The 20,622-nt window shown below is 41.4% G+C and overlaps 1 protein-coding gene across 1 annotated transcript in view; it reads right to left on the bottom strand.

The window, feature by feature from the left end:
- Positions 1-20,622, bottom strand: part of LOC124261265 — a 47,694-nt gene that overhangs the window by 7,097 nt on the left and 19,975 nt on the right. The window contains exons 2-9 of the mRNA XM_046695609.1: positions 10,650-10,994; positions 9,906-10,007; positions 8,091-8,189; positions 7,426-7,524; positions 6,512-6,603; positions 4,961-5,318; positions 2,557-2,745; positions 201-493 (exon numbers count right to left, since the gene is read on the bottom strand). Of these exons, the coding sequence (XP_046551565.1) occupies positions 201-493; positions 2,557-2,745; positions 4,961-5,318; positions 6,512-6,603; positions 7,426-7,524; positions 8,091-8,189; positions 9,906-10,007; positions 10,650-10,949 (1,532 nt within the window). The 5' untranslated portion in view covers positions 10,950-10,994. The remainder of the gene's footprint in view (positions 1-200; positions 494-2,556; positions 2,746-4,960; positions 5,319-6,511; positions 6,604-7,425; positions 7,525-8,090; positions 8,190-9,905; positions 10,008-10,649; positions 10,995-20,622) is intronic.

Here is a 20,622-nt window from a genome sequence, read left to right on the forward strand (position 1 = left end):
TAATCACCCCAAAACATTTTGGCAAGTTCACCTTCTTCAGGTGAGTAATATACAAGCACAAACAATGAAAAAAGTTAAAATTTAAATTGATTGCAAGAAACTACACCATTTTTGTGCCCCAATGGATAAAAGCACAGGCATCTCCTATAATATTGCCCTTACTTCAGACGAAATATCGAGAAAAAGTTTGATTGACTTACCTACAAAAATGCGTAGCCTTGAACGTAATCTTCCCCTGGGTCACTTTAGGATTAACGCAGATAATTTCCCACAGTGACAGTTCTGACTCGTCTTCTTCTTTGTCTCGTCTGTTGAGCACATAAAGGTCGCCGCGGTCTCCCGTGTAGTCACGTGGTAGTGGTAACGTGACCGTGACGTCATTCTGAGGCTGTTCCTTGCGTGTGTGATTAACGTCGTAGAAGTTGGACACAGAGTCGACCTCAATAGTCTCCACCCCCAGGTCATCGTTGTCATAGGCAGGTCTTGGGATAAGCTACACAAAACCATTCATTTATGACAAAGCCAGATACTATATACTCATTCTAAGAAATATGGGAACACATGTCATTTTGGTAGTGTTCACGTAGTAATGAATAGTAGCGTCTAAATATTACACTATAGCTGTTATCCTGAACAATATCAGTTAAGCAACGTCGGAAGCATTAACAAATGCAGTTTAACGGTTGATGACAGCCATATTTGTTATGTTTTGCAGCATAACAAAGTGCCCAAAATTTGCCAAAATTGTTCACTGTTGAGATCATAATCCTTAGTCTGGACGGGAACAGAGAACACAAATGCAACCATGCACGTGCAACACATGATCCTAATGAAGCATGTACGTGGATGGGTATAAGAAGTTGAGCTCTTTGCAACAGTGTCATTGATGATTTTGTCAGTGCACAATGCCACAACCGTTGAGTGAATTTGATCGAGCAAGGGCGATTGGGTGGCTACAGGATGGCGTTTCGATTCGTGAGGTTGCTCGACGTCTGCAGAAATCCCCTCTGTGATTCATCGACTTTTTTGAAAGGTTTCAGACGACAGGGAGGGTGTAGGACCGGCCACGTTCAGGAAGGCCCCGTTCAACGGCACATGCTGATGACCGTTATGTCACAACGTCAGCTCTGCGGCAGAGATTCGTCACAGCAAATGCTCTTCGCCTGCAGTTGAGGGATGCCACGAATGTCAACGTCAGTTTCCAGACCATTCGTAACCGTTTACGTGAGCGCTGGCATCCATAACAGATGTCCATCTGTCAGACAACCGTTACGTCCTCGTCACAGAACAGCACGGGAAGCATGGTGTTTGGCTCATTTGCGATGGAATCGTCAACAGTGGTCAAGGGTGTTGTTTCCGATGAGTCCCGATACAATTTACAGTTCATGATGGTCGTGCACGGGCGTTCAGAAGGCGAGGAGAACGCTTTCACGATGTGAACGTTAGTGAACGTGACCGGTTTGGTTGAGGATCCGTCTTGGTGTGGGGTGCATTCAGTCTTCATCACAGGAGTCCTCTGAACTGTATTCATGGCAACCTGACTGGTTTACGATACAGAGATGAGATTCTTGGTCCACTTGTCATTCCGTCACTTAACGCCATTGGATCGCAATCGGTGTTCCAGGACAATAACGCCAGGCCACATTGGGCACGTGTGGTTACAGGCTTCCTTAATCAACGAGGTGTTGTGAGGATGCAGTGGCCAGCATATTCTCCAGACCTTGCTCCCATAGAGCATGTTTGGGACATCCTTGGTAGGCGTATCCGTCAGAATCATCATCCGCCAGTGAACGCTGACCAACTGTTCATATTTCTAGACCAGGAGTGGCAAGCAATACCACAGCCATCACTGAGGACATTAGTGAGGTCGATGAGGGCTAGGTGTGCAGTCAGAAACAGAGGTGGACACACGCACTACTGACCTGCAATTGTTGTCAAACAACTGTCATATTCATGGAATAAAAGCTAAAGTATCATATAACATTAGTTGTGCTTTAATTTCAATAGGCGTTCTTAACTTATCAAAAGGTATATGCGTGATCCCATATTTCTTTGAATGAGTATATATACAAACTTGTTTAGATATTATGTATACAACCTCACATCTTTTAGTCAAAATATAGACAGAACTCAAAATAAAATTGTGCAAATGAACAACTTTCTCCCTTGATATATATATATAATTTTCAAAAACATCCGATAGTTGTAGAAACAGTCTAGTTCAACTCAGAAGAACAATATGCCCTCCTGGAATACAATAATTTCATCATCTCCTCTTTTTTAATAATCCTTTTTGATACAGTAGACAGACAAATATTGCTGTAACACTGATGAGACAATTACGACTGGTTTCTTATTAGATTAATTTTATCATGTTTTGTTATTCATTGGATCCCGAAAACGTTTTATATTCCAAATGGAATAAATTCGTTATTACACCCGCAAATATACGTACACACAATAGAATGCTACAGATGAAACAATCTTGGGCGTGACGTTCACCTCCGTTTCACCTCACATCATGGTTACTTCTTTATGATTACCATGGCAACTTACCTCCAGTGATAATCTCCCTTTGTCTGAGAAGGATTTGGAAGGAATATCAAATTTGATGAAGTCGTCAACTTCCGAAGCAAACTGTCCTCCCCTGGACCCTACGTTGAAGTATTCCACTCTGGGCCGGGTCACCAGCACAAAGGCCTTGATCTCCTTCAGGTCAATGTCTAGGCTGCAAATCCACTGGTTCTGATAATCAAATTACAATATAAATAGTTAATGCTTCGTGATCAAAGTTTTAACAGCCATGGTATAGTTGGTTGGTTGGTGTGCTGTTTAAAGCTGCACTCATCAATGTTCCATAGCGTAAATAATCGAGTCTGGACCAGACAATACAGTGATCAACATCATGAGCATCGATCTATGCAATTGGGAAACGATGACATGTGTCAACCAAGTCAGCGAACCTGACCACCCGATCCCGTTAGTCGCCTTTTACTACATGCCGGGGTTACTGAAGACCAAATCTAACCCGGATCTTCAAGGGTAATGCTAATGCGATGTAAGTCAGGGAGGGGGGAGGGTACAGTGCTCTGTGGTTGACTATCATGGGTCTGATATACTCAGCGGCAAAAAAAACCCCAACCGTCAGTACGAATTCAAAATTAGATAGGCACTGTAATCAAATCATTACAGAAATTGACATAATAAGCGGTTCAAAAACATTTTTGTGTACAATATCTTGACACATCAATGAATAACTCAGCTATATTTCAAGACATTACGTGAACGTTTGCAGTCCATTTAGACCCTTGACTTCAGTATCTAGTGTGACCACTACGAGCGGCAATAACTGCAGCACAGCGTCTATGTATGGAGTGCACCAATCGATTGATGAAGGCCTTTGGCACCTGGAACAATACTCTGAGAAAAGCCTGGCGCAATAAATCGGCTGTGTTCGGTCTTGGTATGACATTATTCAGTCTCCTCTGAATTTCGTCCCAAAGATGTTCAACTGGGTTTAAATCAGGACTAAGGGCTGGCCACTGCATAATCTTGACACCGTTGTGCTGTAGGAAGTCCCGTGTAGCTCTGGCAGTATGGGCCCGAGCGTTATCATGCTGGAAAATGTTGTTCGGTGACGTGCGAAGTGCGAGGACCCACTTCCCGGTTCAGGCCTATTCCACCCCATACTATGATGCTTGCACCTCCCCATGATTCACTTTCCATAACACATTGGTCTGCGTAACGCTGGCCACGTCGTTGCCTTATTCTTGTTCTGCCATCTGCAGTTGATACGCAGTACCGATTCTCATCTGTGAACAGAACAGTTCTCCATTGCGTGTATCGCCAGTTTTGGCGTTGTAGGGCAACGATCACGCCGATGACGAGGGTTGAGGATATGTCCACGGTAAGGTCTACAACAATGGAGGTTCCCGCTGTTAAGACGTCGGCGTACTGTATCAGTACTGATTGGTCTTTCGTGTGTTCCCACTGTCTGGCGTGCTGTTTCGGATGCCTGCATGAAGGGATTCTGTACATGCTGTCGCACAACATGGCGGTCTTGTCGTCTTATGGTAACCCTTGGTCTGCCAGTACGGGGGCGATCATTTGTGGTGTTGGTGGCCCGGAAACGTTGCTGTAGCCTGTAGATGGTCCAAACGTTGACCTGGGAGTGACTGGCAACGGCTTGTGCAGTGTGGCCAGCTTCAAGTCTTCCTAGCGCCTGGTTCCTCTGAGCTGTCGTGAGTCGCGGCATCCTGCTGACGTTGTAATGTGAATGTTTCAACCAGGTTTGGGGGTGCATTTTATAGGGCTGGTCCTTGTGAACAGCACGTGCAGCATGAGTTGCATGATAAACATGGAGAACACCGTACCATCTCTCGAGGTCAGGTTGCGTTTTTGAGACCATTTCCTGCGTTCAATTCAGAGTTTGGGAAGGAATGTCTTTGCTCAGGTAATTGGAGATGTTGTCAAAAATATACAATCAAAACATTAAATGAGTTTATAGTTTTACGTTTCTGCGAAGGAAAATTCCAAACTGACGTTTCTTTTGCTGCTTAGTATATTTTCAGACCAATGACAGACGCAAGCGTTTAACCAGTCCTGATTACCTGCGGGAACAGATTCCATTTGGAGTGAAGGGCGAACAACCTGTGAATAATATATTAAAGATCCACAGGAAATCAGTATGACACCTGGTGTTCACGTAAGGGGATGAAACAAATCAGACACCAGGTGTTGGCATAACCCGATGAAACACCATCAGAATAAATACCTAGTCAAACGTAGAAAGTATCTCTTTCAATAATGGTGTTTTCTTTCCGTCCATGATATATTTACATTTAGCTTTCATAAAGCGCAGGCTGTAGAAAAGCTAACAAAATATCTTGATCAGAAACTCAAAGTCATTCTGGACAGATGGAAATAATGTTTAATGACATATTATTCCTAGGACTCATACCGAATTCTCGAGACGCTCGTAGTCAGTAAGCTCCACACTGTCTTCTCGCAGAGTATGTGTAATGTTCGTTTTGATATGTACTTCTTCGTATGGCTCCGGTTTGTCATACATCGGGATGTAAACTTTGACCTTGCCCTTGAACTGTGACCCGGATATCCGGAATTCAAATGTGTCACTGATGAGAAGCTCTGAGTTTATGGGCCCCAGACAGGTGAGGCTGTACTCAGGCCGAACTCTTCTGCATAGAAAGCAGACAGGTGATTTGGAAAACATCTCAGGAGTTTGCACTTTGAGACCAATGTTTTCAAGTTCCACGAAACGGTTACCCGTCAAGGCTTTGCGTTCGATGGTGATGTACCTGTAAAAGAATACATTTCCAGGGTTGTTATCACAAACATATGCGTAACAATTAATAAAAAACCAGACAATATCCTTTTAATAATCAATAGAAATAAGCCTACTAAAATTAATATTACAATTCCGGCTATAACACGAGCATGTGTTTATGCATGGCAATTAGGTAGTGATGACACCCGGTGTTCGCGAATTAGGGAACGTATCCTGACTCGCGAGTGGCATTCATCACAAACACATGCAAAGGCAAATCAAGTTGAAGGGAAAGTCTGACGAGAGAATGATGTATATTAAGATCAATAACGGACAGAACAAAGCCAAGTGTATTTGACAGGGTTGCCTAAAATGATCGATAATCGGAAATATCGTCGATAGGAACAATTATTAATGATTGTCGATATGAAAACCAAACTGTGCTATATTGCCATTTGTGATAGAAACCGGTTTAAAATGTGCTCACACAATAAACAAAGTTAGGTCTTTATTCAGGGGCTGCTTCCTAAATTATATGTTCATCTAGACGCTGTTGTGTTCGGAATCCATGAATAAACAAGTCACAACTACCAGTCATTTGAAATATATTCATTTCATATTCAGATTTTTCTGGTAAATTACCGATATTTATCGATAATCGATCGAAACTTATTTAACGATTTTCGATCTATATGATCTATATCGACAGCAAGCCGTAGTAGTTGAGGTGAGGTGAGGTGAAATTGGGTTTAACGTCGTGCTTGAGAATATTTCGCTCATATGACGACGTGCATGCATGTGTATGTGTATGTGCGGCTGCTTGTACTAGCCAAGACTGAAGCTGGTTTTATAGTGCTAGCCCACTGAGATACCATGCCGCAGTGAAGCATGAATACACCACTCAGACACATTATACTGACTCCGAACCGACCAGTCCTTGTTGTACCCATTAATGCCGAGCGCCAGGCAGGGCAGGGACCAACAAGTACCATATTTTAACGTCTTTTGGTATGACGCTGTCGGGGATCGAACCCGCGACCTTCCGCTCTCCGGGCGGACGCTCTACCCACTACACCACGGAGGCGGTCTCCGTAGTAGTTGAGCGGTGAAGGTAGTAATGGCATTACGGTAATGGTAATGGATTTCTATTCATCATAACCACAACAGCTTATGGATGTATTCGTGGGGCAGTTATGGTTGTCATAGTTTACCAGGCAAACTTACTCATGTTTTATGCCTGCAGTTATTTCCCTTGATCTCTTCATGAGTTCACTCATCATTGACGTCCTGCTGATTGACTCCGGAGAGACACGGTCCTGTCATGACATAAAGAAATACTTTCTTGAGTCAACTTTTAATGTCATCACACTTTGATTCATATATCTTACTATTCAAAAGGATATACGTGATGTACTTCAATGGCATGTTTCATCTGTAATAGCCAAATCGTAAGGTTCCATGTCTCGTAGAGGGGCCGTAAAATCTACGAACAATTTGCATTCACAAGGATGATGCTTCAAATTGCGAAAGGCAAGTATATATTAAATATACTCATGCCAATAATGGTTGTCACCACCTTCAATTTTTTAATTGGAGAGGGGTGTGGGGTGAGGTGAGGGTGTGTGTGTGGGGTTGGGGTGGGGGTAGTGTGACAACCATTATTGGCATGAGTATATATGACGCGTTAAAACTTGACTATTCGATAGGGTCGACTGACTCATTGTCGTAAAGTAATCATATTCACATACCCACAGAGTAGAGATAACAATACCTTTGAAGGGCTGAAAAAGGCTCATAATTATATGCTAAATATATGTTAGACATAAACAAAAACATCATCAAACAACAAGGCGTCGCAGTTATCAGCACTGCGTGTATGAAATGCTTAAATGCCAAGACATTTACCTCCTGGGGAAATTAATGTGGTTCAGGGACTGTGAGACAGACTAATTTACCCCCTACACCGATCATTACCAGCGAGTATATGGAATTTCATCTCACGATCAAGGACTGCTCAGCGATCAAGCGTCTCAGATGATTTGACCAAATGAGCTCTTTAAAGCATTTCCAAGTAATATCAACTAGAGGCATGACTAAGGCGTCAGTAAGCAAATTTCGTTTTTTCACAATTAGAATACCTTATCCTTCAAGGTACCGTCCGCTCCGCAAAACACCAGAATGTCTGCTGTTGCAAAATGGTTTCCGTTGACAGCAAAATGCAAGGGCGTTCTCCCTTCCTGAAATGCATGAAAGCGAGTGAGTGAGTGAGTGAGTTTAGGTTTACTCCGCTTTAAGCAATATCACGGCGGGGGACACCAGAAATGGCCATCACACATTGTACCCATGTGGGAATCAAACCGGGATCTTCGGTGTGACGAGCCAACGCGTTAACCGCAAGGCTACCCCACCGCCTATGAAATGCCTGAAAGTATTTTTTGTACATCCCAACTTTATAATGAACTATCTCATATGACTTTATACAATTTATATCACAGATACTACAGTCGTCTTACCGGCTGTTGTGTTACAATAGTTTGGGACCCATGAAGTTCCGGGTTAGAATTGATCTTCAGCAACCCATTTTTGTCGTAAGAGGCGGCTAACGGGATTGAGTGGTCAGACTCGCTGACTTGGCTGACACATGCCATCGTATCCCAATTGCGCCGATCGATGCTCATGCTGTTGACCACTGTATTGTCTGGTCCAGACTCGATTATTTAAAGACCGCCGCCATAAAGCTGGAATATTGCTGAGTGCGGCGTAAAACTAAACTCACTCTTTCATAACAGTTTGGAATTCATACCACATCTCTGGTGTCTAAGCTTGTTCCGTGAGCCAAAAGTTGTTTAACACTGTCCGTGTCACCATGGGCGGATTCGTAATGCAGGGCAGTTCTCTTAAGCTGAAAAGTTGTGGTTAGAATGTCTAAACACAGTGATACAAATTGGCGAATATAATAAAATCCTTAAAAGCAGTTCCACAATCGTATGAGGTCTGTCCAAAAGGCTGAATCTATTGTATCAAGACTATATCAAGAAATGATGTTCGCAAAAAGGTCGCACTCATCACAAACACATGCAAAGAAAGGTCAATTGTTTACCGCAGTAAAGACACACATGGTGGATGTGACAAGAAGTGACTACATCCGACATAACTTTTTTACCCGTGAAGATCCGGGTTAGAATTGATCTTCAGCAACCCATGCTTGTCGTCAGGCTCGCTGACTTGGTTGACACCATGTCATCATCCGAATTGCGTAGATCAATGCTCATACTGTTGATCACTGGATTGTATGGTCCAGACTCGATTATTTACAGACCGTCGTCATAAAGCTGGAATGTTGTTTAGTGCGGCGTTAAACAACAAACCAACCAACGACATAGCTTTTATCACTGGTGCACCACATTTGTAAGTAATGTCCACATGCCTCCACACTTCCTGAAAGCTTACACAGCAAAAATAACTTGGTTTCCGCAATGCGGAAACCTGGTGGAAAGTGGACTGAAACTTAAGTTTCCACCTAGAATCCAGTGAGTTTCCGTTCGTTTACATTGAGTTTCCGCAATAACGGAAACTTACAATTACCCACTTTCTAAGGGTTTCCGCAAGGTTTCCGTTACCCACACTCCAACAGGTTTCCGCAAGAACGGAAATTAAGTTATTTTTGCTGTGTTAGCTACGGCTTCACGTCCACGCGCGATCACTTGTTACCATGTTCAAACAACTTTCAGATCCCCTCCCAGACAACCGCTTTAAACTTATCACCACGTTACCAAAGAAGACTTTCTCACTGTGTAGACAAACGCAGAAAAGCCCACATTAATCGTGAAAATAGCAACATAAACACATTACCTCGCTACTGAAAGAGTAAAAACGGCAACGAAAAACTATGAAACTGCAACATTTTTTATATCAGCGAACTTTGACCTCTACTGCGCATGCACATTACGATCCGGGCTTCCTTCCAATTTCCGAGCAACCTTGAATCGCCTCGCGTAGAAAAAGTATTAAATATGTCGAAATAATTGCTGTCAATCTTTTCATACGAATGGTATAGTAAACTAAACAAGTGTGCACACAAGTATCATGATGATAAATGCCAAAAAACACAACAGAAATACTTAAAAAGGAATGAAACTTTTGTCCAAGCTGGAAAATGTCAACATGCGGTCGAGACTTCCTCTTCCATGTGCGCATGCGCAAAATCGAAGTTGCGGGCTCCTCGTTTTATGATGCAGTGTTAGCGATTTAAAGTTGTCGTTTTTACTGTTTCAGTAGAGAGGTATTATGTTTATGTTGCTATTTCCGCGATAAATATGGGCTTTTCTGCGTTTTTCTGAACAGTGGGAAAGTTTTCTTTGGTAGGCCCGGTTAATGTAATTCCAGAGTGAGCTGTCAGTACCATGTAGGACGTATCTCAAAAGGACATTCGGGCGGTGGGGTGGCCTAGTGGTTAAAGCGTTCGCTCGTCACGCCAAAGACCCGAGTTCGATTCCCCACATGGGCAAAATGTGTAAAGCCCATTTCTGGCGTCCCCCGCCGTGATATTACTGGAATATTGCTAAAAGCGGCGTAAAACCAAACTCACTCACTCACTCAAATTACATCCAGGATTTACCTTGTTTGACGCATTGACGTCAACGACGTGTTTGGCACACAGCAACGTCTGCACCGTGTTGTTTCGGAGTTCTGCAGCCAGAATTATAGGAGTCCTTCCTTCCTGCAAGTATAACTGATACTGTCCAGTGTCTGCGAGTGAGGTGTTCAGAACGTAGTGTCCCTATTTTTCTTGAAAGCTCAGTATCCTGTTGCTATTCATCCGTTTTGTAGAGAAGCCTAGTGGCTGACGCTTTTGCTGGGCACGCCTAAGGCCCGAGTTCGAGTCCTCTCATGGGTAATATGTGTGAAGCTGATTTGTGGCGTCCTCATCGTGATGGACCGCCTCCGTGGTGTAGTGGTTAGAGCGTCCGCCCGGAGACCGGAAGGTCGTGGTTTCGATCCCCGACCGCGTCATACCAAAAGACGTTAAAATATGGTACTTGTTGGTCCCTGTCTGGCGCTCGGCATTAATGGGTACAACAAGGACCGGTCGGCTCGGAGTCAGTATAATGTGTCTGAGTGGGGTATTCCTGCTTCACTGCGGCATGGTATCTCAGTGGGCAAGCAGTATAAAACCAGCTTCAGTCTGGGCTAGTACAAGCAGCCGCACATACACACGCATGCACGTCGTCATATGAGCGAAATATTCTCAAGCACGACGTTAAACCCAATTTCACCTCACCTCACCTCATCGTGATGACAAATAATGCAACAGAAAATAAAAAAACTAGAATCAGACACTTCTATGCGTCAACTCACTCACCTCATCCCTCCCGTTGACATTGGCCCCAAGTCTGATGAACTCCTCCATGTTATGCGTCTGTGCACGTTTTATGGCCTGGAACAGCTTGGTTGTATTTCTTTCCACTACATCCCTAGGTGGCTTCTCTCCATCCCCTTTCCTGACACTAGGGGCAGCTTTCCCGCCTTTTTGCGCACCCTCAGCCGTTTTGACGTCCGGGTTCCTCTTCTCACTGTCAGTCTTCCTCGGAGTGTCAGTCTTCTTCTCTGTCGATGTCTTCCGCTTCGCCCCCATTGGGGGAGGGTTCTTGGAGCCCGGCATACTAGCCGCTTATATCGAAATGGATGCCTTCTTCAGTCGGACAACCTGCATGAGATGACAATCAACAATACAATTTCACTGTTAACGACATCAATCAGAGAGCAACACAAAACGTTATAATGGAAGTTCAAATACATTACCGTGAGATATTTGCAAACTAGTGAGATGTTCTTCTCACCTAGGGTAACAGATCTCGCCTAAGATACCTATGTGTACTCTGAAACGTCCTTTATCCGGGCCGCCCAGTTCAGAGTAAACTTGTCTATCAGAGTGAAACTGACTAACATTTGTTTCCGGAATGACCTTTCCTGACTAATGTCCGTATTTAATATGTGGACGTCCCTTAGAATTGTCTGAATAGCGTGGTGTCCAGAATGCGGAGGTCCGGGATAACGAGGTTTCTATATCCAAATGTATTCAATAGTTGCCATTGCTTTTTAGCGCCTCCGTGGTGTAGTGGTTAGACGCCCGCCCGGAGAGCGGACGGTCGCGGTTTCGATCCCCGACCACGTCATACCAAAAGACGTTAAAATATGGTACTTGTTGTTCCCTGCCTGCCGCTCGGCATTATTGGGTACAACAAGGACCGGTCGGCTCGGAGTCAGTATAATGTGTCTGAGTGGGGTATTCATGCTTCACTGCGGCATGGTATCTCAGTGGGCTAGCACTCACTATAAAATCAGCTTTAGTCTGGGCTAGTACAAGCAGCCACACATACACATACACACGCATGCACGTCGTCATATGAGCGAAATATTCTCAAGCACGACGTTAAACCCAATTTCACGTCACCTCACCATTGCTTTTTTTGTAATGATTAAATCGTACTCATTTAGTGGCACGTACTTCTTTTTTGAATACAGTGTAACAATTGCAACTCGGACTTGATATTTTAGCCAACTGTCTAATTAATCAATCAATACATGATTGTGATATGTTCCCCATCCGCTTGCCCTGACATTTTCAGGTTGTTAATAGATATGCCAATAGCTTTAGAAGCTCGTTTCTAATGTATACTAATATAATTCATTTATAAAGTAGTTTTTCCCCTTCTTCTACAAACTGAAAGAAATCATACACCTTCAAATTCAACTGTTTTTAATCAACTGAGTAGCTAATCTTCAGTCAACAAGGACGCATACTACTTAGCACGTGCAGCACGTGTGCACCCTTCCTCCCGCTGTCATGCATCCCTCCTGTTAAGATGTCAACCAGTACCCATAGCAACAAGGTATTTAATTAAACAAGTTTTCTCCAGATATTGTTGGGTATACATTTCCGTGTACCGTATTTACATTTGATCGACTATACCCGGTTATGAGATATTTTGCAATACATCGTGTGTGTTTGGAGACACTCCAGCTTGGCAACTGTGTAAGAATCTACAGAAGTTGTTATCCGTAAAGTTGTATGTTTCTAAATTGGAAGGTGACATGGCCTCTACAAATGAGATTACGGCACGATATGCCAGGCCGCAGGTTACTGAATACATGTTGGCTGGATTCGGGGAGGTGCAGGTGCTTGTGGGCTATTTAAATACGGGTTAATGTTAGCCGAACATCTTTCTCTGCTGATTAAAGTAGCAAATACAACTGTCAGACCCTGATTTCCGTATAGCATTTCCGCTACGGCCAAAGTGGCAAGTAACATTGCAAAGCATATGTTGTAACTACTGCCTGTTCTAAACTATAACCATTGAAAACATATGTGGCAACTACTGCCTGTTCTAAACTATAACCATTGAAAACATATGTTGTAACTACTGCCTGTTTTAAACTATTACCATTGAAAACATCTGCGGCAACTACTGCTTGTTCTAAGCTATATCCATTGAAAACATATAGCAACTGCTGCTTGGTCTAAGCTATAACCATTGGAAACATATAGCAACTGCTGCTTGTTCTAAGCTATAACCATTGGAAACATATAGCAACTGCTGCTTGTTCTAAACTATTACCATTGAAAACATATGTTGTAACTACTGCCTGTTCTAAACTATAACAATTGAAAAACATATGGCAACTGCTGCTTGTTCTTAACTATAACCATTGAAAACATATAGCAGCTGCTGCTTGGTCTAAGCTATAACCATTGGAAACATATAGCAACTGCTGCTTGTTCTTAACTATAACCATTGAAAACATATGCCAACTACTGCCTGTTCTAAACTATTACCATTGAAAACATATGACAACTACTGCTTGTTCTAAGCTATATCCATTGAAAACATATGGCAACTACTGCTTGTTCTTAACTATAACCATTGAAAACATGTGCCAACTACTGCCTGTTCTAAACTATTACCATTGAAAACATATGACAACTACTGCTTGTTCTAAGCTATATCCATTGAAAACATATGGCAACTGCTGCTTGTTCTTAACTATAACCATTGAAAACATATGGCAACTGCTGCTTGGTCTAAGCTATAACCATTGAAAACATATGTGGCAGCTACTGCTTGTTCTTAACTGTAACCGTTGAAAACATATGTGGCAACTGCTGCTTGTTCTAAACTATAACCATTGAAAAGATATGTGGCCACTACTGCTTGTATTTAAATATAACCATTGAAAACATATGGCAACTGCTGCTTGTTCTTAACTGTAACCATTGAAAACATATGGCAACTGCTGCTTGGTCTAAGCTATAACCATTGAAAACATGTGGCAACTACTGCTTGTTCTAAACTATAACCATTGAAAACATATGACAACTACTGCTTGTTCTAAGCTATATCCATTGAAAACATATAGCAACTGCTGCTTGGTCTAAGCTATAACCATTGAAAACATATGTGGCAACTACTGCTTGTTCTAAACTATTACCATTGAAAACATCTGCGGCAACTACTGCTTGTTCTAAGCTATATCCATTGAAAACATATAGCAACTGCTGCTTGGTCTAAGCTATAACCATTGAAAACATATGTGGCAACTACTGCTTGTTCTAAACTATTACCATTGAAAACACATGTGGCATCTACTGCTTGTTTTAAACTATTACCATTGAAAACACATGTGGCAACTGCTGCTTATTCTAAACTATAACTAATGAAAAGATATGTGGCCACTACTGCTTGTTCTAAACTATAGCCATTGAAAAAATATGTTGTAACTACTGCTTGTTCTAAACTATTACCATTGAAAAGATATGTGGCCACTACTGCTTGTATTTAACTATAACCATTGAAAACATATGGCAACTGCTGGTTGGTCTAAATAATAACCATTGAAAACATATGGCAACTGCTGCTTGTTCTAAACAATAACCATTGAAAACATATAGCAACTGCTGCTTGGTCTAAACTATAACCATTGGAAACATATAGCAACTGCTGCTTGTTCTTAACTATAACCATTGAAAACATATGACAACTGCTGCTTGGTCTAAACTATAACTATTTGAAACATATAGCAACTGCCCCTTAGTCTAAGCTATAACCATTGGAAACATATAGCAGCTGCTGTTTGGTCTAAACTATAACCATTGGAAACATATGGCAACTGCTGCTTGGTCTAAACTATAACCATTGGAAACATATAGCAACTGCTGCTTGGTCTAAGCTATAACCATTGGAAACATATAGCAACTGCTGCTTGGTCTAAACTATAACCATTGAAAACATATGGCAACTGCTGCTTTGTCTAAACTATAACCATTGAAAACATATGGCAACTGCTGCTTGTTCTTAACTATAACCATTGAAAACATATGGCAACTGCTGCTTGGTCTAAACTATAACCATTGGAAACATATGGCAACTGCCGCTTGTTCTTAACTATAACCATTGAAAACATATGGCAACTGCTGCTTGGTCTAAACTATAACCATTGAAAACATATGACAACTGCTGGTTGGTCTAAACTATAACCATTGGAAACATATGGCAACTGCTGCTTGGTCTAAGCTATAACCATTGGAAACATATGGCAACTGCTGCTTGGTCTAAACTATAACCATTGAAAACATATGGCAACTGCTGCTTGTTCTTAACTATAACCATTGAAAACATATGGCAACTGCTGCTTGGTCTAAACTATAACCATTGGAAACATATAGCAACTGCTGCTTGGTCTAAGCTATAACCATTGGAAACATATGGCAACTGCTGCTTGGTCTAAACTATAACCATTGAAAACATATGGCAACTGCTGCTTGTTCTTAACTATAACCATTGAAAACATATGGCAACTGCCGCTTGTTCTTAACTATAACCATTGAAAACATATGGCAACTGCTGCTTGGTCTAAACTATAACCATTGAAAACATATGACAACTGCTGGTTGGTCTAAACTATAACCATTGGAAACATATGGCAACTGCTGCTTGGTCTAAGCTATAACCATTGGAAACATATGGCAACTGCTGCTTGGTCTAAACTATAACCATTGAAAACATATATGGCAACTGCTGCTTGTTCTTAACTATAACCATTGAAAACATATGGCAACTGCTGCTTGGTCTAAACTATAACCATTGGAAACATATAGCAACTGCTGCTTGGTCTAAGCTATAACCATTGGAAACATATGGCAACTGCTGCTTGGTCTAAACTATAACCATTGAAAACATATGGCAACTGCTGCTTGTTCTTAACTATAACCATTGAAAACATATGGCAACTGCTGCTTGGTCTAAACTATAACCATTGGAAACATATGACAACTGCTGCTTGGTCTAAACTATAACCATTGGAAACATATAGCAACTGCTGCTTGGTCTAAGCTATAACCATTGGAAACATATAGCAACTGCTGCTTGGTCTAAACTATAACCATTGAAAACATATAGTAACTGCTGCTTGGTCTAAGCTATAACCGTTGAAAACATATGGCAACTGCTGGTTATCTTAAACTATAACCATTGAAAACATATGGCAACTGCTGCTTGGTCTAAACTATAACCATTGGAAACATTTGGCAACTGCTGCTTGGTCTAAACTATAACCATTGGAAACATTTGGCAACTGCTGGTTATCTTAAACTATAACCATTGAAAACATATGACAACTACTGCTTGTTCTAAGCTATATCCAGTGAAAACATATAGCAACTGCTGCTTGGTCTAAACTAAAACCATTGAATAGTCTCATTGATTTGTTTATACAAAAGCGGCACTCTGATCTCGATGTATCATCTAAGCGTAGATTCTATAAATCTGTTAAATTTAACATCGATATTTCCTACTAAAACATTTACCTGATAAACATATAAATTGCTTAACATTGTCTAGATTATCATGCTATCGATTACCAATTGAGACCGGTGGATGGTACAAAATTGATATCTTAATAGAAATGTACCCTATGTGTTTCAAATGATATTGGAGATGAATTCCACTACTTGTAATTATTTCAACGATCTGAGAAAGAACCTACTTCCAACACTGTACATCAAGAGACCATCTGTATTTAAAATGATACGTTTATTTTAAAGTAAAAATGTCTCGGATTTGAGTAAATTGTCAACCTTTTGTCGCACAATATTATCCAATTTTAGACAGACTTTATGTCGCCATTACTTACTTTATCTATTGACCTCTGTAAACCCTCATTATACTATGTATGTAGCCTTGAGAGAAATATAAGTGTGGCAGCTACCGCTGCGGCCTATCTGGCAACTTTAATTGTGTTTGTTTGTTGTTTAACACGCCGCTCTCTGCAATGTTCCAGCCATATGGCGACGGTCTGTAAATAATCGACCAGACAATCAAGTGGCTGACATCGTGGAATACGATGACATGTGTCAACCAAGTCAGCGAGACATGTGTCAACCAAGTCAGCTCGCCTTACCACCTGATCCCGTTATTCACCTCATACGACAAGCACGGGTTACCTGATCTTCACGGGTATACTAATCCTGCCAGGCAACATATCATCTTGTTGCTATTACGGTTGCAAAACATAACCTGTACTGAAAAGCCATAATAAGATACCCATTTATACTCCTGTAACTCAAAACTCTCCTCACAACAAAGCCCCACACTATGGTTTTTGTTCCGTTGAATTTTAGTTAGGTTCACTCATGCATTATTTGCCCTATCCTATAGTCCCTATAATTAGTAAACCCCACCCTTGTAAACAGGGGCATTGTGCTTTCTTGTGGTCGTGACTGAAGACATTTGTGAATGCAGCCAACCCGCAACTGAGTTACTTCAAAGAGGATCTCACTAGAAGACTGACATTGTGTTATGGTGATCAATGTCAGTTTAACGTGAGACGTCCTTACTCGTGTCATCATGAACACCTCTAGAGTCACTTAGGTCACACACAGAGAATACGCAGACCCCCATTTGGAAACTATGCAAATGGGAAGGTATCGTACATACTCAACAACGCCGTGTTGCTCAACAGAAGTTGACATCCATAACGTTTGCCTACTTTATGTGTATCACTTATACGTACTATTCAGAGGTTTGATGAAAGTTTATATTTCATGTGTATTTACATATTATAAAGTGAGTGAGTATGGCAGTACGCCGCTTTTAGTAATATTCTAACAATATCACGGCTGGGGACACCAGTACTGGGCTTCACACTTTGTAGCCATGTGGGGATTCTAACCCAGGTCTTCGGCCTTTTCAAATCATCATCATCATCATCATCATCATCATCATCATCATCATCATCATCATCATCATCATCATCATCATCATCATCATCATCATCATCATCATCATCATCATCATCGTTGCCGTCGTCGTTGCCGTGCACCTGATGTCATTTGGCCAGTCGTACCAGGAGGGCGTTGGGGTAGCCTTGTGGTTAAGCGTTCGCTCGTTACGCCGAAGGCATGGGTTCGAATCTCCACATGGGTGCGATGTGTGAAGGCCATGTCTGGTGTCCCCCGCCCTGGTATTGCTGAAATATTGTTAAAGCGGCGTAAAATGATACCTACTCAGCCAATCATGCCCGATCATGTTTTATGAAAAATGTAATATAAGTAGGAGTAACATGCATGGTTAATCAAACAATTCGTGTATGTTTAGACATGCATCAATATCGATATATAATTTAGGGCCTGTTCGAATATTGCGAAACTGGTTTTGGCTTCTGAAACTGGTTTCTCCTGTTATAATCGACTGTCTAGTTTCGGATATATGGTTTCAAAGTGAAACTAGTTTCTAGTTTTCTAAACGAGTGGATAGTTTCACCTTTCGGTTTCAAAATTGGTACCAAAAAAATGTCTCAGTTACTATATATGTGGAACGAATTGAATGACAGCATTGCCGAAGGTAATATTTTTTGTCATTTTATTAGAGAATTAACAAATAATAAAGAGATTAGATGCTTTTGGAGGTAAATATTTGCGTATATGTAATCATACTGTTACAAGTAATTATATGTATACAAGTTACATAAAATAGTCGTGTTCAATAGACTGAGGTTTTAAATAATATTTTCCTAGTTCTCAGAACAATGTATGCTTGCTTACCTGTCCTTTCCTTTCGTTTCCACCATGTTTGTTGTGAGAGAACGCGAAACCGAAACTGCAAAACCTGCCTCGGAGATGGTTTCGAAGTTTCAGAACCCAGTTTTAGGTTTCGACTTAATTGAGTGCATGGTTTTCCAGAAACCAAAACCGGTTTAGCATAATCGAATAGGCCCTTATTCAGTTGGTTTGAAATACGGCATAAAAACAGTCACGTCGGTTATCAACATGACTTTGCTTAAAATCTGACTGCTATAGAATTCAATACATACCGTCTTATCTGCATATTCGTTTACTCATTTCTTTGTGGTGATTAACTGCACAGTCGACCGTGACGTCATGTTTTGTATATACTCATGATTTAATACATTGAACATGTCAGTTTGAGGCCCCCTACCACGAACGCGTACTAATCCATGAAATCTTAGATGATGTGTACTGATGTGAACAGATTATGTCCAGCTTCTAGAGAATGTGGCTGCGTTGATACACCACGTATTGTCAAAACGTTATCGGTCAGGTACCATTCACCAAATATACTATTTTTTCTTGCACTAGGTGCCTCTGTCCTACAGTTCAGAAATACAACAAACAGAACATGTATCCAAAGATGATGAAAGGGTAGATTAGCTGCGAGATGTGAAATGAAGTACTGTATAAAACTGTAAACTTGCAGCTGTTCTCGTTGCAGTTACATTAAGATGGCCGCGTCAGTTTGTTGTTTAAAGTGAGCGAGTGAGTGAGTTTAGTTTTACGCCGCTTTTAGCAATATTCCAGCAATATCACGGCGGGGGACACCAGAAATGGACTTAACACATTGTGCCCATGTGGGGAATCGAACCCGGGTTTTCGGCGTGACGAGCGAACGCTTTAACCACTAGGCTACCCCACCGCACCTGTTGTTTAAAGCCTCATCAGCAGAATTCCAGCTATATGACGGCGGTCTGTAAATAATCGAATGATATGCCACATATGATTGTCGTAAGAGGCGACTAAGGGGATCGGATGGTCAGGCTCGCTGACTTGGTTGACACGTGTAATCGTATCCGAGCTGCGTAGATCGATGCTCATGCTGTTGACCACTGGATTGTCTGGTCCAGACTCGATTATTTACAGACCGCTGCAATGTAGATGGAACATTGCTGAACGCGGTGTAAAAAAACAAAGCAATGGTCACAGCGTTCTGTACCACCAGACATTCCTGACTGGACACGCCAAGTAGCACAATCAAGTTCTTTATCTGCATAAAATCTTGGACACACCCAAGTCTGTTAGATGGTCAGTTCCTCAATATTGTCCCCATGCGTTCTCCCTACCATAGTAATTCATATATAACTACATAGTAATCAATATATATACATATGTGTTCTCACTGGGGGTTCTACTACACAAAGTCAGAATCAGTTTTCGTTGGTAGCTTCAATGCACATCGGGACATCTGGTAGCTGTGAATGGATGATATAGTGTAAGAGTTTTATGTTTTTCAAATGTACAGTAATTAAAACTGACCACGATTTTCAATATTTAGATATATTTAAGTCGGGGACATTTGGAGCGGAGCTGGGGTTTTTGTGTTCAACTTTCGCACTCGGAAAAAGAACTGGTTAAACTAGCAATAAGATGCGTTTTTATTGCAGTTGTAAGGCAAACTGCACATATATGACCGTTATTTAAACATTTTATAAATATAATAATAATGAGTATTTATGAAGCGTTGTATCCATCCACTAGATCTATGCTCAATATATAAGTCACTTTAATAAGTCTGTTTGAAAAAAAATGAACAAAACTTTCAAAAAGGGAGGTCATATTACAGGAGATGAACCCTTGCTCAAGAGGGCTGAACAGATATTCCTTGTCATATAAGTAACTCACTTTGACTCATCTGACCTTAGACCTTCTAATCCAAACCCTGTAATGTCTGGTTAGGAGGGTTCAAGAGACCCCCCAGTATTCCGGAGACGCTGTATTTGTTTATATAGACACTCCACTAAAGCTCCACTCCACTCCATCTGCTGTCAGGCTGGTGGTGGGTTTATGAACAATATATTACCTCTCTTCCAAGAACTCTCTTCACATTCTAGGTACGTATCAAAAATGGAATGCAATAAAGGGCAGATCCTTTGTCAACTCATAAAAAAACACTCTTCAAATGGCGTTGCCATATTCTTAAGTCCAAGGTATACACAGCCAGTGTAAGTTATGATTTACACAAAGCAAAGATCTTCCTGGTTCACGA

This window comes from Haliotis rubra, unplaced genomic scaffold (genome assembly GCF_003918875.1).
Source record: "Haliotis rubra isolate DU_JTF1 unplaced genomic scaffold, ASM391887v1 Scf10, whole genome shotgun sequence".
In the NCBI taxonomy this organism is placed as follows: Eukaryota; Metazoa; Mollusca; class Gastropoda; order Lepetellida; family Haliotidae; genus Haliotis; species Haliotis rubra.